At 43.7% G+C, this 18,497-nt stretch overlaps 1 protein-coding gene across 1 annotated transcript; it reads left to right on the top strand.

Annotated features, from left to right (window-relative positions):
• The first annotated feature begins 215 nt into the window (after window positions 1-215).
• Window positions 216-13,049, top strand: SPCS3 (signal peptidase complex subunit 3). The gene is made up of 5 exons (XM_038560497.1): window positions 216-502; window positions 2,552-2,625; window positions 4,942-5,018; window positions 8,481-8,596; window positions 9,511-13,049. The coding sequence occupies exons 1-5, from the start codon at window positions 360-362 to the stop codon at window positions 9,641-9,643; spliced, it is 543 nt and encodes a 180-aa protein (XP_038416425.1). The 5' UTR covers window positions 216-359; the 3' UTR covers window positions 9,644-13,049.
• Window positions 13,050-18,497: the final 5,448 nt, after the last annotated feature.

Raw genomic sequence — 18,497 nt, 5'->3', positions numbered from 1 at the left:
GGGCGGGGGAGCCCGGGGCCGCGAGGCGGGAACCAGGGGAACCAGGGCAGGGGGCGGGGCTCCCAGGGGGCGTGGCCTCCGCGGAGAAGCCCCGCCCCCGCTCGCCGCTGATTGGCGGCGGCGGCCGGCCGCGAGGTGGGTGTGTCCGGGCGGCGGGTGCGCGCGCGCTCGCCCGCGTCGCCGGACCGGAAGGGGGCGGGGCCGCGGCGGCGCGCGCTCCCGGGACCGCGGGGCGCAGGCGGCAGGAGCGCGGGGAGCGCGGGGAGCGCAGGGGCGCGGGGAGCCGGGCCGCGGCCGAGCGGGGTCCCGGTGTGCGTGCGCGGCGGGCGGGCGGGCGGGCGGCGCGGGCCACTGGCGCCATGAACACGGTGCTGTCGCGGGCGAACTCGCTGTTCGCCTTCTCGCTGAGCGTGATGGCGGCGCTCACGTTCGGCTGCTTCATCACCACCGCCTTCAAGGACCGGAGCGTCCCGGTGCGGCTGCACGTCTCGCGGATCATGCTGTGAGCGCGGCGGGCCGGGGGGGCGGGGGCCGGGGAGCCGGGGAGCCGGGAGGCCGGGCCGCGGGGGAGCGGGGAGCGCGGGGGAGCGGGGCCGGGGCTGGGCGCGGGGCTGGGCGCGGGGCTGGGCGCGGGGCGCGGGGCGCGGGGCTGGGCGCGGGGCGGTCCTCGGCGCGGCTCCCCGCCGCCCCCGCCCGCCGAGTTCCCGGGCTTGCTCTTAAATTTTAATTCTGAGTAAGTCAGGCCGGTGCCTCCGCTTCCTTCCTGTGCCTCACTTCCCCCGCCCGCGCGCGGCCAATGAGGGAGCAACACAACAGCCGAGCCGCCGCCGCCGCCGCCGCCGCCCTTCCTCCCCCGCCGGGCCCGGGCCGCCTCCCGCCCTCCCGCCGCCCTCCCGAGCCCGCCTCCTTCCCGCCGGGGCCGCCCTCCCTCCGTCCCTCCCTCCCTCCCTCCGTCCGTCCGTCGGTCCGTCCCGGGGCCCTGCCGCCGTCCCCCCCCCGCGGTCCCCCCGCGGTCCCGTCCTTCCCGGGGGGCGCCTGCCTTCCGCGGCCCAGGTTGGGGCCCGGGGGGAGCCGGGAGCGGGAGCCTGGGGGGCCTCGCACTGCCCCCGCCGCCGCCGCCGCGCACCTGCCGAAATGCCGGAGCCGGGACCTCAGAAGGACGCGGCCCTGCGGTGGATGCCCCGGCCTTTCGCCCCCGATAGTTGCCCTCTGGCACTTTATTCTTCCATATGTGCCGCCCCCCCCCCCCCCGCCTCACATCCCCACGTCCTCACTGTCCATCCTCACGTCCCCACTGTGCATCCTCACGTCCTCACTGTCCATCCTCACCTCCCCACACCCTCACGTCCCCACTGTCCATCCTCATGTCCCCACTGTCTATCCTCACGCCCCCACTGTGCATCCTCACGTCCCCACTGTGCATCCTCACCTCCTCACACCCTCATGTCCCCACTGTCCATCCTCACATCCCCAGTGTCCATCCTCACGTCCCCACTGTGCACCCTCACCTCCCCACACCCTCACGTCCTCACTGTCCATCCTCACCTCCCCACTGTCCATCCTCACCTCCCTACTGTGCATCCTCACGTCTCCACTGTGCATCCTCATGTCCCCACTGTCCATCCTCACCTCCTCACACCCTCATGTCCCCACTGTCCATCCTCACATCCCCAGTGTCCATCCTCACGTCCCCACTGTGCACCCTCACCTCCCCACACCCTCACGTCCTCACTGTCCATCCTCACCTCCCCACTGTCCATCCTCACCTCCCTACTGTGCATCCTCACGTCTCCACTGTGCATCCTCATGTCCCCACTGTCCATCCTCACATCCCCACTGTCCATCCTCACCTCCCCACACCCTCACGTCCCCACATCCTCGCTGTCCATCTTGCACCGAGTTCCCGCTCGCGCTTCCACCTTAGTTGCCTTCACTACTTTGCCCGACGGGCCGGTCCTCTGACACTGAGGTCTCCCCCCTCCCTCCCCCCTTTATTCCCTCTTGCTGCTTGTTAGGTGGTACTGTTTTCTTTCTTTTTCTTTTTCTTTTTTTTTTTTTTAAGACTTAAATAGACTCAGGAACTGTTAGCTGTTGTTAATCTAGAGCAAGTTTCTTATCGCCCTGGGCCTGAATTTCCTTTTGTCTGACATACAAATAACACCCGGGGCACATAGGCTTGCGGTGGCAACTATTTGGATAATGATGAAAAATACATTGCTGGGCCTGACCCGACACCCACGGTGAGGACTCCATGAACAGCGGTGGTCATCATCCGCTCGGACCACCCTCCCCACAGCCAGTGTTCACCCCCCCCCCCCGCCCCCCCACGTTCTTGCTAGGGATTCTCTTTTGAGGTAGGTGCATATAGCCAAAGGCCTAATTTTATATCGGATTACAAATTTTATCCTCAACATTTTCCGGATTTCTACTTGTTTCGTCGTGGGATTCCCGTTCCACCTGTGTATCCACCTAGATCCGGTCTTGAAGGAATCCTGTGAATTGTGTGTGCTGCTATGGTTGAGGGTCCTAAAACTTTTATCTCTGTTTTTAGAAAAAATGTAGAAGACTTCACTGGACCTAGAGAAAGAAGCGATCTGGGATTCATCACGTTTGATATAACAGCTGATATCCTTTAAGGAAATATTTTATTGCTTTCTCTGTAGTCCTATAATTATAATACACATTGTTGGGTGATTTGGGGCCAAGCCAGTGAGTCCCACTATCCCCTGAATCAGCCCAACTTTAGAAGTTTCCGTACCTGCCTTTCCATTAGTCTTAATACCTCCTCCTTCACACCTTGAGAAAATTTACCTATGGATTCTCCAGTTCTTATTTTGTAAACTGACTTTTTTTTTTTTTTTTTTTTTTTTTTTAAAGATTTTATTTATTTATTCATGATAGTCACAGAGAGAGAGAGAGGCAGAGACACAGGCAGAGGGAGAAGCAGGCTCCATGCACTGGGAGCCCGACGTGGGATTCGATCCCGGGTCTCCAGGATCGCGCCCTGGGCCAAAGGCAGGCGCTAAACCGCTGCGCCACCCAGGGATCCCCTGTAAACTGACTTTAAATTTTTCACAGAAACATTAAATAGATTGAAATCTCTGAGAGAGTTCTTTCTGAATCTATATTTCAGAAAGAAAAAATAAGATCTGGTCATTTGGATTATAGAAAGAATGTTACCGGTGCTCAGCCTACCGAGATGAAGTATTTCACATAGAGTCCCAAGAAATACATCCATATTTTATGATAGCAGAGAGAAACATGCTAAAAAAGTGAATTGGCATCTGTTAAGGTTTAGAAGGTCATTCATTATCAGAATGATTATTGTTAAACCGTATTAGCTTTTCCCCATTATGGTTTTTTAATAAGTACTTTTCATAATAAGAGAGAAATCTTACATTTGAAAGCGTTGCACTTTAAATTGGGGATGGTTTAGTATTTTAATCTCAAGTTTTCACCTTTTGATATAACTGTCCATTTGGCCAGTTTAATCTTCTTTTAGGGTCTTAGATTAAGATCTCCACGGTGTTGTTCCACTTCCAGTCTGATCACATCCACCTTTTAAAGATTAAAATTGAATTAAAATTGGCCATGAGAATTGCACTGTCTGGACTTTTGTAAACCGACTGTCAGAACAGTTGAAGCAGATAACGAACCCGGGGAATTTACCTGATAAGGCTCTTTGCTGCCATGGAATTACTTTAACTTGATTTTTTAGAAGTAAGGTATTGGGTTTAGAAGTAGACTAGAAATTAATTCTCTAGGCAGTTTTTTTAGGACATAGCATATATTGCCAGAAGAGTCCTATGGGAAACTTGGTATGTCTGCTTTTAAGTCTGCATGTCGTTTTAAAACCATCTACTCCAGTAAGAGGGAGTTTGGATCTCTTACGAAGGTAGTAATTTTATCTGGTGGATTTTAGTGAAATTTCCTGACATCTCAACTACTGTGTTCATATATTCTCAATCTCATCATTCGTAGTTTAGTAGGATTTTCCTAATGCTGCTGCTGAAACTTGAAATTGTGCCTGTTTTTAGAAAGAACTATCCTAGACTTCTCAATTCTACAACAGTAATTCTTAGCAGATACACATATCTAAAAGAAAATAATGAACATGTTGCTATCAGTGCATATAAATGCATATAATAAAATGATGTAGCTATTTACGTGTAATACTTAATACACTTATGTGTAATACTTAATAAAATAAGATAAAATAAAAATACTTAATAAAATATAAATAAAATAAAAATAAAACGCTAACTCTGTTTCTCAGTGCCACTGGTCTTATAAATTAATCCTTGAGAGCTTTTTATTTTATTCCCTCTCTGGTAAGCTGATGAAGTCAAATTGACGTTCAGTGGCATATTCTTACCAAAGCACTTCGTGGACTGAGACATTTTGATTTTTACTGGCATGTGTCCAAAAGCAACCTGAACAATTTATTATACTTGGTTTAATTACGTGAGCTAGTTCATGTTTGCTTACCAGTAAATTTAAATTGTGATGATTGGTTCTATTCTAGAACTTCCATGGAATTGAATGTGTTTGAAAGATTAAATCCTTTTAGACTTAGTCGATGTTACAGAAAGCTAAATTTTGTGTTGCTGTGTTATTTTCTTATTAACCAAACTGTCTCAGCTAATAATGCTTAGAGGCACAGGGGATGATGCTCATGATCTCACTGATATATGTGCACATGTACACACACACACATATATAAACATATATAAACTTAAACATATATATGTTTTTGATTTTGAAATGAGCTGGACTTTATAGTATATCTTCTGTATATTCTTATTGATTTAGTGTTCAGACTGTTTCTGGGCCACCTCGCCTTTTTTTTTTTCTATTAGTATTGCTGTGGATAATTAAGAATAAGATTGGTTTAAAAGTTGTATGCTGCTTTATGATTTATATATTCCTTAATTTGTTTACATCTAGAGAATATATTTGATTGGAATGTTAAGCAGTTGTTTCTTTATTTATCAGCAGAATATTCAACAAAAAATAATGTAAGTATATATAGATGTATTTTAATAGATATTTAAAACCTCATTGTTTATGAAAGAATATGAATAGTATATATTTAAAATGTCTGACCTGAGTAGTTTGGTAAAAATCACAAACTTCCAGAGGGGTGACTACCAAGAAAATATCTCCTTTGGTAGTCTCTGTCTTATTTCTGTTTCTGCAGCTAGTCCTGTGGTCCCTAGAATGAGGTGCATGCAGGGCAGTCCATAAATGTATAAGGAAAACCACTCAGAGCTAGGAAGAGTTGCCACATTTTAAGTTCATTAGCTTTTTTTTCTTGATGTTAAGATGGAGCGGCAGCTTCCAAGCTCCTTACATGCTGTACTGGACACAGAGCTATGTATTTCTCCCTTTAAAATAAAAGGGAAAGAAGTTAAACCTTACTAGTAGTTGTGATAGGGACTGACATTGGCACTCACACCTGGTCCCATAGTCAGGTGGTCAGATGTCCCCTACAACATGCAGATGCTCTGGAGAAGAGGAGGAGTTCTGCAGGCCGGAAGGTTGACCGTACTACATGCACGGTTCATTCATTCACGTTCAGAATTTTGTAAAGTTGTGCAGTATAATCCAGTTAAGGGGGTTTATATTACCTGGTTTTAAATAAACTATTCCTCACAAAATGGAACAGAGGCTTATAAAGATTCCTGCCAAGAAATTACACACTGAAAATCATGCAAATGGTTCAACCACACGTGAGCAACAGGAAAGCAACAGAGCAGATGTGTTTGTTCCTCTTTGGAGCTGTGCACCGTATTAATGGATTAGAAAAAGAGAGCCTAGAAAGATCCAATCAAAGGCTGGCTGAGAAAATTCAACATTGGTCAGGGATACTATTTGAAATGCAAGGGGCACCTGGGTGGCTCAGTGGCTGAGCATCTGCCTTTGCTCAGGCCTTGATCCTGGGGGTCCCGGGATCCAGTCCTGCATCAGGCTCCCCGTAGGGAGTCTGCCTATGTCCCTGCCTCTCTCTGTATCTCGAATAAATAAAATCTTTAAAAACAGGAAAAAGAAATGCAAATTTACATTCCCTACCAGTGATATGTCATCTAATGAAAATACTAAAGTGTACTGTGCACATAATGTGTAAGTAAAATGCATATTTTGGGGGGGTTTGTGCTCAAGATTATTTGTGATTAAAAATCTTTGTGGAGACCATTTCCAATGATAAATCAGAAAGGATATTGTTGAAATATGAGTGTACTAGGAAATGGGGAGCTGGTATTGCTACACAGGTGTAGGACTCTTTAAGCTAAAGTCATCTTTCCACAGCTTTGGAGAAAAGATGACATGATATTTGAGTCAACAAAATCTGTGACCTGTGTTTACAACTCTCATTACCCATGAATATATGTAATCAAAAACTGTAAGAATAACAAATTTTTGAATGTCAATTATTTTAAAATCTGTCTAAATACTTTTATTTTTCTTTAGACGTGAGCTGTTTTGATAGTCTTGCTAAGCCACATATCTAAAATTAGCATCTCTGTCTGTTGAGAAAATATTTTGTTTTGCTTTGGTGTTGTATGGGATTCACCAATTTTGGTACTTAAAAGTAGTCTTTTTTTTTTTTTTAAGATGTTCTTTATTTATTCATGAGAGACACACACACACACACACACACACAGAGGCAGAGACACAGGCAGAAGAAGAAGCAGGCTCCATGCAGGGAGCCTGACGTGGGTCTCCAGGATCATGCATTGGGCTGAAGGCAAGCGCTAAACCGCTGAGCCACCCAAGGGATCCCCAAAAAGTAGTCTTTTTTTAACCGCAAACTAGAGTTTATCAGAAGTTTTGTAATTAAAAGCTACTAAGCTATTAGATTAAAACACTAGTAAAATTATTTATTTGTGATTGAAATTTATCGGTATGGTTTGATTTAGAGCTTTTGTTGCCGATGAGAGTGAGGGTTGAGCTCTTTCTATAGAATCTTGCTAAAACAGAAATCCCCTAAAAGTGTTAACTGAATGATTGTGATAAATGAATTAAAATATGAAGGTGAAATCTATGGAATCAAAATGTGCTTCTGTGTTGTTTTTACCTAAGTCACCCTCCTGTTTGTTATTACTCTGGAGGTAATTTGTAGTTAGAGATATGTCTACTTCTGTATTTTATTTGAACTGTATTCACTTTCAAGGGATGAAAAATTAATCAACTTTATCTTTTGATTGGTTCAATTAGTTAACTGGATTTTAGTACTTCATTTTACCTTTATTTTGAGCATGCTTTTGTGCCAAATATTTGGTTAGGCATAGGATTATTGGGTTAAGTTTTGATCCCTGCCCTTGAGAATCAACAAAATGTTAAAAGGAGCAGATGGAAAAGGCTCTTTGGATGGTAAGAGTAATGACTGTATATGTACATATCATTCTACAAGTCTCAAAATATCCAGATTAATGTGTCACCTTGGCAACAGGCATACCTAAATTATATTTATAATTCTGGTTTAGCCTGGTGTGACTAGTAAGTTAATACAACTTGGAAGTTGACAGATCATTGCTTTGGTGAATGAATAAATGTACATAAAAAATCATTTCACTTTGGCATATCTTTGATTATCTATATTCTTTAGTTTTGATGTTTCTGTTTAATGTTAGAAAGAAGCTTTATGGTGAGGATTTGAACCGTCTTAGAAATAATCTAGTGAATGTAGTCACCACATGCTGAGCAGTTGGCCTCAAAGGCTAATAATCATGGGCGATAGCTTAATAAGAACAGATTTTTGGGATTAATAGTGGTCACAAATGCATTTTCCCTTCATTTTATGTCCCTAATTTTCCAAACAGAACTTGTTTTTTATATGTCAAAATAGTGGCTTAAAAGAATCGACTTCTAGAATGTTCCATAGTAAAACAATGATGTACCTATGATTAACGTAAAGGAAAAAGGTTTAGAAGGTTTCATTTCTGTAGTGAGTCCTTGATAATTTAAAGACCTTGGAACTACGTAAGTATTCTGACCTAATCTGGCGGCAGAGACCTGTATTAACAGTGAGATGGGACAGGAATAGTTGAATAGTTGTCTCAGTTTCCCTGACTCTGTGCAGAGCCCACAGTGAGTTGGAGTGTCAGAAATTTTGTAGGGAAAAGTGATTTAGGAGAATGCTCTCTTCCAGGAATTCTTATCCCTTCTGTTTGTCCCAGGGCCTCAGTCTGGAGCACACAGGGGTCTAAGACCTTGTAGTAAGCATGGAGGGCCCTAAGTAGTGCAGTTGCTTTAACAAAAGCAAGGATTTCCTTTAGGGAAATAATCTTTTGTCCTAGAAAAGTTCAACTTCTTGTATCTATCCGCTTTGTTGTTGTATACGTTAGGATTTTAGCAATTCCCTCAAAAGTTGTATTCATTAGTGTAAGTTAAACTATTTGCCTAGCACTGCTTTTAATTTGAAGTGACAAAGATGCAATTCCTGATGAGTTATCTAATTAATTTTCATTTTAATGTAGGCCCTGAACCAAGTTGTCCTTTGGGACAAGATTGTTCTGCGAGGTGATAATCCAAAGCTGCTGTTGAAAGACATGAAAACAAAATATTTTTTCTTTGACGATGGAAATGGCCTCAAGTGAGCAATTCTTTGTCATCCTTTACATGTAATTAAATGTGCAGGGGAGAGAATGATGTAATGTATTTTTTGTTTTAAAGAAAATGATCAGAGGGTAAAAAGGATATTGAGAGAGAAGATGTACAGATCTGAACTGGAAGATTGGGTAGAAATACACTTTTATAGAAACAGGTCTAAGATGAGCACTCATTTCTCTTGCAGTAAGTGAAATGGCCCAGTCACACTAAGAAGGGCCCACGGCTGCTTCCACTCTGCCGTACGCAGGGGACATGGGCCTGCCCACCTGGAGTAGGACTGCAGTTGGCAAAGGGGCTCTTCTGGAATGTGAGGCGAAGTTGTCATGGAGCCATTTAGGAAATAGCGTGTCCATCTAAGGAGTTGACACTGAGGGTTCCAGCTGTGCTTAACTTCTCTGAACCCCCGTTTCCCTTCATGCCCAGCAAAGGAATTAGAATGAGATTTTAGGTCATTTTGTAGCTCTTAAGCTTTGTGAGTAAACATTGGAAAGGAATTGAGGGGAGAGCCGTTGGAACCAAACTTGTGGTTTCGCAGATGAAAAATGGTGGCCATGAGAGATAGTGATTTGTTCACAGTCTAGGTAATGATAGAATTAGATTTCAAATCATCGCCTTCTGATGAGTAGGTCAGATCTCTTCATATATTCTCTGTGTTTTACTCATTTAAGCTTTTTGGCCGATAACTCTAAGCACTGTAACTCAGTGAGTTTAGATAGGTCATCATGGGGTGCCTGCAGAGATCATGCTGGTTTTCCAGCGTTGTTCCTGGGTTTTAGAAGGTTTGGGAGGACTGGTTTTAGAGTATTTGAACCCCAGTGCTTGAGTTAAAATGTTTTTAAGCAATTAAAAATGTTTCCGCCGAAATCTAATAAAAATGTTTATTATATCTTTTTATAGGGGAAACAGGAACGTCACTTTAACTCTATCTTGGAACGTTGTACCAAATGCTGGAATTCTACCTCTTGTGACAGGATCAGGTCACGTATCTGTCCCATTTCCAGATACATATGAAATAACGAAGAGTTATTAAATTATTCTGAATTTGAAACAACATATTTTTATACTTAATGAATCATATCTTGTTTTTCTCTTTCCTTGCATCTTCATTTGTTTTGTTTTGTTTTGTTTGGTATAAGAACTAATTATCAAAAGTCATATTTGAAGGGAAAGGCTAATGTGCTACGTAAACCTGATTTTACAAACAGAACACACACAGAAGGGTCACCAGAGGGGAGTATTATAAAAATAAGACAACTACATAATAAAGCTTTGTAAAAAAAAAATATATGAGGTATTCCCTGTATGTCCATGATTCTTTATGGAATATAAAGTGAGCATGAAGAGTAGTTAGAACTTTTAGGTGCCTGTGGAGTTCTAAGAGCCGTATTTTATGCCTTGCATTCATCAGATGTGATTCAGAAGTGGACATTCTCTTTTAGGGTTTGTCTCATTACTGGAAAAATTTAAATGACACCTGGTTTATAAAATAGCCAAAAGTGATGGAATTTTATTCCATTTGTCTTAGGAATGCCCCATAATGCTTGTTTTTCTTACAGGGGACTAGCAACTTTCTCCACTTAAAGACTAAATACCTCTTTATATGCTGTAAATCATTCTAACTCATTTTAAAGTCTCGTAAGTCAACCAAATATGTGTGTCTCAGTGCTTTCTCTAAAAATGCTCCTTTGTATTATATCTTTGTGTGAATTTTTAGCATTGCCATTGAAAGTTGAAAATGTTTGCATGGTTTACCTTCTGAGTTATATTTGTTCTCGTGAGCATGCCTTGTGCCACTGAGTGGTAATTATTTAAAATTTTCTGTAGGTCCACATTTTAATAATTACTGGGGTAATAATAGTATTTGTCGGTGCGCTTTTCCACCTACAAGCACTCTCCTATATTTTACTGTGTGTTATCCTCGATAATATAATGAGGTAAGTAGCACAAATGTTAGCTCTTGGCAGATGAAGAAACTGAAACCTGGAAGTTTATTGAATTGCTTTGAGATTGCATAGCTACCAAGAAAGGGAGTTAAAACTTGACTCAGATTAATTCTCTTAAGCCTGTCCTTTCTCCTGTAGCTCAGATTACAGACTAATCAAAATTCACTTAGAGTTTTCATAATTTTTTTTTTATGTTACCCTGGACACCCTCAAGCTGCCAAAAACTTTTGTAGAGATAATATCTCATTTCATTCGCTGCATAAATTTTACATATGTTAAAAGTAGAAGAACCCAAATATATACAGAAATGACTTAGAGATTAAATGCAGAATAATACACGGTTGAATATATGCTCATATTTAAAATGATTTTTTTCTGCAGTAAGCAAATAACCCTCAAGGAAGCAACTACAGATCAATTACCCTTAAAAGCAAGACCAAACACTGTAGTTACACTATCAGCAGTAACCAAAAAGGGCTAATGTTTTCTAAGAGTAGGTTTAAGCTAACAGTTGTTGTATTTACCTCATAGGAAATGCATCACCATTTTATTACGTTGGTTTTAACGGCTTTTGTGTGTGAGAGCATGTGTTCCTGTCAAAGGTCAGAGCTGTCCTATCATGAATACTGGACTGGGTGTGGCTCCCAGCACTTTCATTAAACTGTTCAGGGTCTCAGTTTCTTTATCTGTAAAATGCCAGAGTTGGACTCATTGACTTAAACCACACAAGTCTATAAGTGGTGTCTGTTTGCGAGAGAGATTGAACAGATGAGCCCCTTAGTGGCCTGAAGACAAGATGACCGAAAGACCAACATAACTGTTCGTGCCGACTTGACTTAGTTCCTGTTAGATTTTATACCCAGAAAACTTAACCTTGTACAGTTTGTACAAATATTCCACATGGAAACTTAGTCTCTGTAGATGTCAAAGCTGCAAAATGGGGTATGTTCACTCAGGAGGGCGAGCCCAGTAGACCTGCAGGCCTTGTCAGGTGCAGGTGCTGGCGTAGGAGCGCCTTATACCTCTGTGTGGTGAGTGGGTCTCTCAGTTTGCGAGTGGTGAGTGTTGAAATTTACTTGAGTTATAGTTTATTTGACCAGCCCACCTGCTCTTTTTTTGGAGTTTGGTGAGGAAGAGGAGCAGAAAGGCCCAACCAGCACAATGGTTAAATAATTTTTTGTTTTTACTCAACTATGGGAAACCGCTCAGGACATGAATGCTCCAACAGAGGAAGAAGAAACCTCTGTCTCAGGAACTCCTCTGTGGGTGCGCGCAGCTTTGTTGGTTGACCATGATTCCACCATCTGTGAAAACAGATGACCTTGTGTCCAGTTTGATGAGCGTAGCATCTACCTTAGTGTCAGTGTTTTCAAGAAGTCTCACAAAGTCTCCATATAGACCCCAGGCTTGAGACTTAAACCTAAGTATTACTAGAAATGCCTGAGCCAGAGGATACCGGGGAGGGGGGAACAATTGCAGAATGCTTATCTAAAATACTTAGGGTGAGAAGTGAACTAATTGTAAATGTGCTCACATACTCCTTTTCTGTAGCAGGTTAACCTTAGTGGACAAGCAGCTCTGTTCTGTTTATTTTCCCCCGATTGATGAGATTCGGTTTCTTTGTGCTTAAAGGAAAATAATAGAAAACTTGAGAAAGTTCTTAAGGGTGTAAAGGAAGGTGGGTTATTTCAAATTTCCTTTTTTGGAGTTGTTTTACCGTCCTTGGGTGGGTCTGGCCAGCTTGGTAATAGCGCTGAGGTGGGCTGTATGGTTACAATGGACATTTTTTTTCACTATTCTACGTAAAGCTTAGTGTGACCTAAAGCTTTGGATCTCTGAGGTGTTGGTTATTGGAGGTGCTATTTTATAATACTTTGAATCTGACATGAAATGAGTGTAGAGAGAAAAACCATAAGCTGTGAACTTTGACCGTACACAACACCTGCTCCTTTCAGAAGCTTTTCCTCTTAGAGAGCCTGTGTACATCATGTGTGACTGCCAGCAGTTTAAAGAGATGTTTCAAAAAGTTGTTGCACCTTTTGATGCAACTTGGGAAATTGTTTACTTCACAAATAACAGATTGATTAAAAAAAATTCATGAAAATACTGAAGACATGTTTGAGGATTTTCTTAATTGCAATAAACAGCATTTTTTCTAAAGAAAATGAATTTTGTTTACGAGTAAAAGGATGCATTTTAAAAGACTTTTGGATTTACGCTTTTTATGTGAAGCTGCTGAACTAAAAGAAAATGGATGAAACTAAGTCTAGTAAACTTTTTTCTTTCCTTTTTTTTTTTTTTTTTTTTTTTTTCCTTTCTGTGGGTGGGGTGGGGGAAGGTTATTTACACCTAAACTATCTCCTCCGGTGTATGCTCCTATACTAGACTGTAAGCTCTTTGAGGGCAGTCTCGTCAGATCTTTGTATCTTCCCCAGCGCCTAGCATAGTGCCTTGCACGCAATAGGCGCCTAATAAATACTGATGACGAATGAAGTCCTTGTCTGTATAATGCGGCCTGACCACAGGGGTTGCTCTGCAGTTTTAACACTCTTCTTCCTTTGTGAGCACTGCCCTTTTCGCTGTTGAGCTCCTGGTGACGGTCTATCCGACTTCTCTCCCCCATAGCCCACTGGGGTTGCTCCATCCTGTCAGGTGCTGCCTCTCTCCCATTCCTGGGAAAACAGTCCCAGCTTTTGGTCATGAGTAGAGCCACGGGATCGTGCCTGGAGGAGAAGATGGATATCTCAAGTGTTCACCTTAACACAAGAACTCCACAATGTAGACTTGACTTAAAAACCTCAAGGAGCATGGTTCGCTCATGAAGAAATGGGTGAGGACACAGCCACGTCCACCTAAGAGTCCCGGGTGCCCAGCCTCTGCAGGTGTGGGCCCCGGCCGGCTGCACTACATCCACAGACTCCTGGGAGTTCCACTTTTCAGCCCAACTCAAGACAACCAAGACAGTAGAAATGTTCCCTCAAGGGTAGAAAATCAGCTGAGTTTAGAGGGTACAGTTTTTTTATTTGACCTGAGTATGTTATCTGGGATGACATAAGAGGTCAGCTGGATTTTGTCTGTTTCCTCCAACTCTGTCTGAACTTTAATCTTTAGACATTTGCCCCTGTGCTCTTTTATTTTCCTATTCCCCAGATGATAGGTTAAAGCAGGAATTAGGGGCTCAGCAAACTTGCCTGGTTTCATGAGTTACGCAAAGAAAATGACCACTTGCGTGGGTGCACCCTGGTGTACCTGAAGAGCCCCCAGGCGTGAAGTCACTGGGCCCTTCTTTCCCATGAGAGCAAAGAGGCCTCTCCCCCTTGGAATATGTGTAGTGGATACACCTCCCACTGCTGTGTCTGCTGAGTAGAGTTGGAAATAGGGTCTGGGAGGAGTAATAAAGGACCTGAGACGAAGCCTCTGCTCCTTCTGAAGGCTCCCACTCCGTGCCCTCCTCCCCTAGGAGGCCTGGAAGTGCTGTAACCTACCTGGGAAAGGACGGGAGTGCAAAGCACCCGAGAGAAGTTGATGGCAGTGAGTCCAGAGGAGGATCCTACGATGTCCTGAGGGATCCGAAGCAAGGTCTTGTGCTCAGGGGAACTAGATCCCGTTAGAAGACGCCCCCAAGTTATGCGGGTTTGAGAAGTTTTAGGGCTTGTACCATTGCTGCAGCTTCTGTCACTACTTTTAAGACTCCCCTAACTGTTGGGGCGCCGGGGTGGCTCAGTCGGTTGAGCGTCTGCCTTGGGCTCAGGTCATGATCCCAGGGCCCTGAAATGGAGCCCTGCCTCCGGCTCCCTCCTCGGGGGAAGTCTGCTTCTCCCTCTCCCTCTGCCCCTTGCTCCTCCCTCTGTACGCTGGCTCTCTTGCTCTCCTTCAAATACATACGTAAATAAAATCTTTTAAAAAAAATGACTCCCTCACTGTTGCACTACTCCGTATGCAGAGACAAGCAGGGACTATGATGCTGAGTGGGAAGCCTGCTCACCTGCTATTAAAAGTTCACAAATGCTATTCTGTTGGGAGAGGTTGATGACTACGTGATCGTTGCTCCCAGCTCAGCGTCAAGAACTCTATATTCAGGTAACACCAGCTGTTGTAATAGAGAAACATCCAAATTTGAGTAGCTCAATGAAAATAAGAGTTCATTTCTTGCACCTGCGAGGAGCCAGGTGGTGGTCCTGCAGCTTTCCGTGTGGTGTGACTGGAGGACCCAGGTGCATCTCATCCCAGGACTGCCATCCCTGGGTGCGCAGCCCTTCTACCTGGCTGGTCAGGGTTGGGAAAAGTGGAGAAATCTTACCTGCTTAGTTAGCTTGGCCCAGAGGTGACACATAACCACCAAGTTCTAGATCCTGAGGTGAGAACTAATTGCAGGACCACGTGTAGTGGGAAAGAGTGTTCTCTTGGGGGGGGGGGGGGGTCACTTATCAGAAACAACCGTGAGGGGCACCTGGGTGGCTCAGTGGTTGAGGGTCTGCCTTTGGCTCAGGGTGTGATCCTGGGGTCCCAGGATCGAGTCCCATGTCTGGCTCCCTGCTTCTCCCTCTGCCTGTGTCTCTGCCTCTCTCTCTCTGTGTCTTTCATTAATAAATAAAAAAATAAATATTAAATAAAACAAAACAGCAACTATGAGCTGGGCAAGGAGCATAAATCTTGCAGAGCTAGTTTTCCATCCCATTTTGCTTATGCTCCCCAGTGTGGCCTGACTCATGCCCTGCTTGATTCCACACTGGGAAGAACCCATTCATTCTTCTGAACATTTTATATATATTTTTTTGCCTATCTTGCCATGTGTCTAAGCATTCAGGATTTTCTGAAGGTGAGCGTATTAGGTTTTAAGCGTTAGGATTCAAAACACCTTACCAGGCCTTAGAGTTACTTGACAAATCTAATCTATGGAGTATTCAGAGCAATTTTTACTTTTTAAGTTTCAGTGAAGGAGAGCCCTGTTCACATGGATTTCCTTTTCTCCCCCTGGTTGCTGCTGTTTGTATCACTTGATGTCCTTTGAATACGCAAAAGATCTCCCAGTGAACGCTGCTCCAAGCTCTTGCCCGCCTGGGATCCAGTGTTGTCCATGCCATTTGGACCTGGAAGAGACATCTGGGAGTCAGGTGGTTTTAACGAGTTGAGAGCCTCGAAGCTGCTGGGATGCCGTAGCTTCCCCACAAGGAGCACAAGCAGGGTTTGCTTCACTGGAAGCGCATCACAGGAGAACGCGCACACAACTCGGCCCCCTCGACTGCCTTGCTGGTCCTCCAACTCCCCAAGCAGCTTCCTGTTGCAGGGTCACATTCTCCTTTATTCCTCTGCCTGGATTATTTCCTCTGTTACTCTCCAGTCCCTAGATCTTTCTGATACACAATCCCATCGGCGCCCCTGACTACCCTCTTGAACGTTATACTCTTGTTCTTCGTTGCCCTTTTACTTGGCAGCATCATTACTGATCGCTCTCGTGGCCCCCCCCCCCGATGGGTATATACACACTTATATACAAGTGTCCATATACGACAGATGGGGGGGTGGTTCTGTTTGTTTTGTTTTATCCATATCTCCACATAATGGGACTTGAATACATGTTTATTGGATGAATTCATGTAAAGCCAGAAAATGAGTCTGATGGGTAACTTCGTTACTCGCTTACACAGGTACCTCCTAGTAGTGTTGCTCGATGATAATGCTTAATATTAAATAATGGAAGATAGGATAGGGGTCGGGAGTAACTTACATTTGAAACGGTTGGGCAGAGGACAAATTCTTAGAAGTTTATAAAATCTTTTGCCTGTCTTACATTTCCAGTTGGAGAAAAGGATCACAGAAAAGTGCACAAAATATTTGTATATAGTCCAATGAATAATCACACAGTGTGCGCCTCTGTAACCACTACCCCAAGCCGCCCTCCCCTACCTCTTCTGGATCACAACTCTCTCCACTGCCTTCATTTTTGTGTCCTTTTCTCGCTTTCCTTGAAAATTCTCCCACTTGTGTTGCATCATATGAGCAGCAGCATTATGAGCAGTTCCGCTGTCAGCAACAGCAGGAGCTCAGTGGCTAACAAAGCCAAACCTGTATTTCTCGTATTGATGAGGGTTTGTGGTTTGGCCTAGGATATACTCCTCATGTGCCTTCCTTCCAGAATCCAAATTAAAAAGAACACTTCCTTTTGAAACAGCCAAGAGCAGAACAGGGAGAAATGCTCAATGCCTCTTGGAGCCTCCGATTGAATGTGACAAGCATCGTGTCTACTCATTTAAATGGCTCAAGAGTGGCACATGGCAAAGCTTTTGACCCAAACTCAAAAGGGCGAAATGTCAATTCAATAAGGAAATAGTGCAAGTCTCGTGTACTTCATGATCCTCTTATGGGGAAGAGGGAGGGAGTTCTTGGGAGTAATGACATAATTTATCGCACATCCCTAAGCAATATAGTTTAGTTTTGCTTGGTTATGAACATAAGTGAATCTTACCAAAGCAAGTTTTTGTGTCTTGCTGCTTTGGCTCGGCAGTAAATTTGAGAGATTCATGAGTGTTTTTGTGGGAAGCTATAGTTTATGCATTTTCGTTGTGTAGTGATAATTATAATACAGTAATACATGACAATCCATAGTCTGCAGAATTTCTTTATGTGTTCTACTGTTGATGGACGGTTTACTGTGAGTATTCTTACACAGGTGGCCTAGTGGGTATGTCTGTGTTTTTCCAGGAGAGACATGTCCAAAGATTTTTGCTTGCATAACATGTAAAAGATTTTTTTTGGGGGGGGGGAAGACGAGAATGGTAAATATTATTAGACAACTAGAATTTCTCATCTTGTTAAAATAATCTAAAGGATGTAATTTTGACATAAATATTAACATTTTTAAGTATAAGGTTTCACATTAAGGAATGTATCTAAATGTGTCAAGTATAGGAATAGAAAGACCCTAATGATTGATAGTCATAACCGTTTGTTATCTAATGAACAAATCCTTCCTTAATATTAAAAATGTTATCATTCTTTTTTTCTTCTTAAAATATTTACATTCCTTTTCCCCAGTAAAATGTGTCCTACTGGGTATTAGTACAGATACCTATTTTCAAAAGTCTTTTACTGGTAACTCTACCACACTTCTATGCAGTCAAATATGTGCATAAAATTTTTCTGGAAAACTCATCTTCTGCGGGGCTGAGTTACCAGCTTTTTTAAAATTATTTTTTAAAGATTTTATTTATTTATTCATGAGAGACAGAGAGAGGCAGAGACACAGGCAGAGGGAGATTTAGTCTCCCTACAGGGAGCCTGATGCAGGACTGGATCCCAGGACCCCGGGATCATGCCCTGAGTCCAAGGCAGATAGATGCTCAACCGCTGAGCCACCCAGGCGTCCCAAGGGTTACCAGCTTTGAAGCCAGAGATATCTGGGTGTGGATTCTGGTTCTGTCACCTTCTAGGTATGTGAACTTGGGTAAGTTACAGTCACTTTTTTTTAAGATTTTATTTATTCATGAAAGACACAGAGAGGCAGAGACATAGGCAGAGAGAGAAGCAGGCTCCTCCCCATCAGGGAGCCTGATGTGGGACTCGATCCCTGAACTGGGATCACACCCTGAGCCAAAGGCATACACTGAACTGCTGAGCCACCCAGGTGTCCCTACAGTCACTTTCATAACAGACTGGCCTGCCCCCACATCATGTCTGATGTTGACTGAGTTGTATGTACTGGCATTAGTATGCATGTTTTGCACATATTCAACTCCCTGCTAAATGAGCTCATAACAACTCTAAGAGGGAGATGCTATCATCCTTCGCATTGTAAGGAGAAGGAAATGAGATAGATGAGCAACTTGCCCGAGATCATGAGGGTGTTTAGTGATAAAGCCAATACTCAAACCCTGCATCTGCGCCAGAGCTTGAATGCTCCTTCATACAGGCTGTGCTGTGTCCTCAGAAACACGGGAATGA

This window comes from Canis lupus, chromosome 16, assembly GCF_011100685.1.
Source record: "Canis lupus familiaris isolate Mischka breed German Shepherd chromosome 16, alternate assembly UU_Cfam_GSD_1.0, whole genome shotgun sequence".
Taxonomy (NCBI): Eukaryota; Metazoa; Chordata; class Mammalia; order Carnivora; family Canidae; genus Canis; species Canis lupus.
Note: the sequence above shows the minus strand (reverse complement) of the source record. Positions and strands in the feature narration are given on the sequence as shown.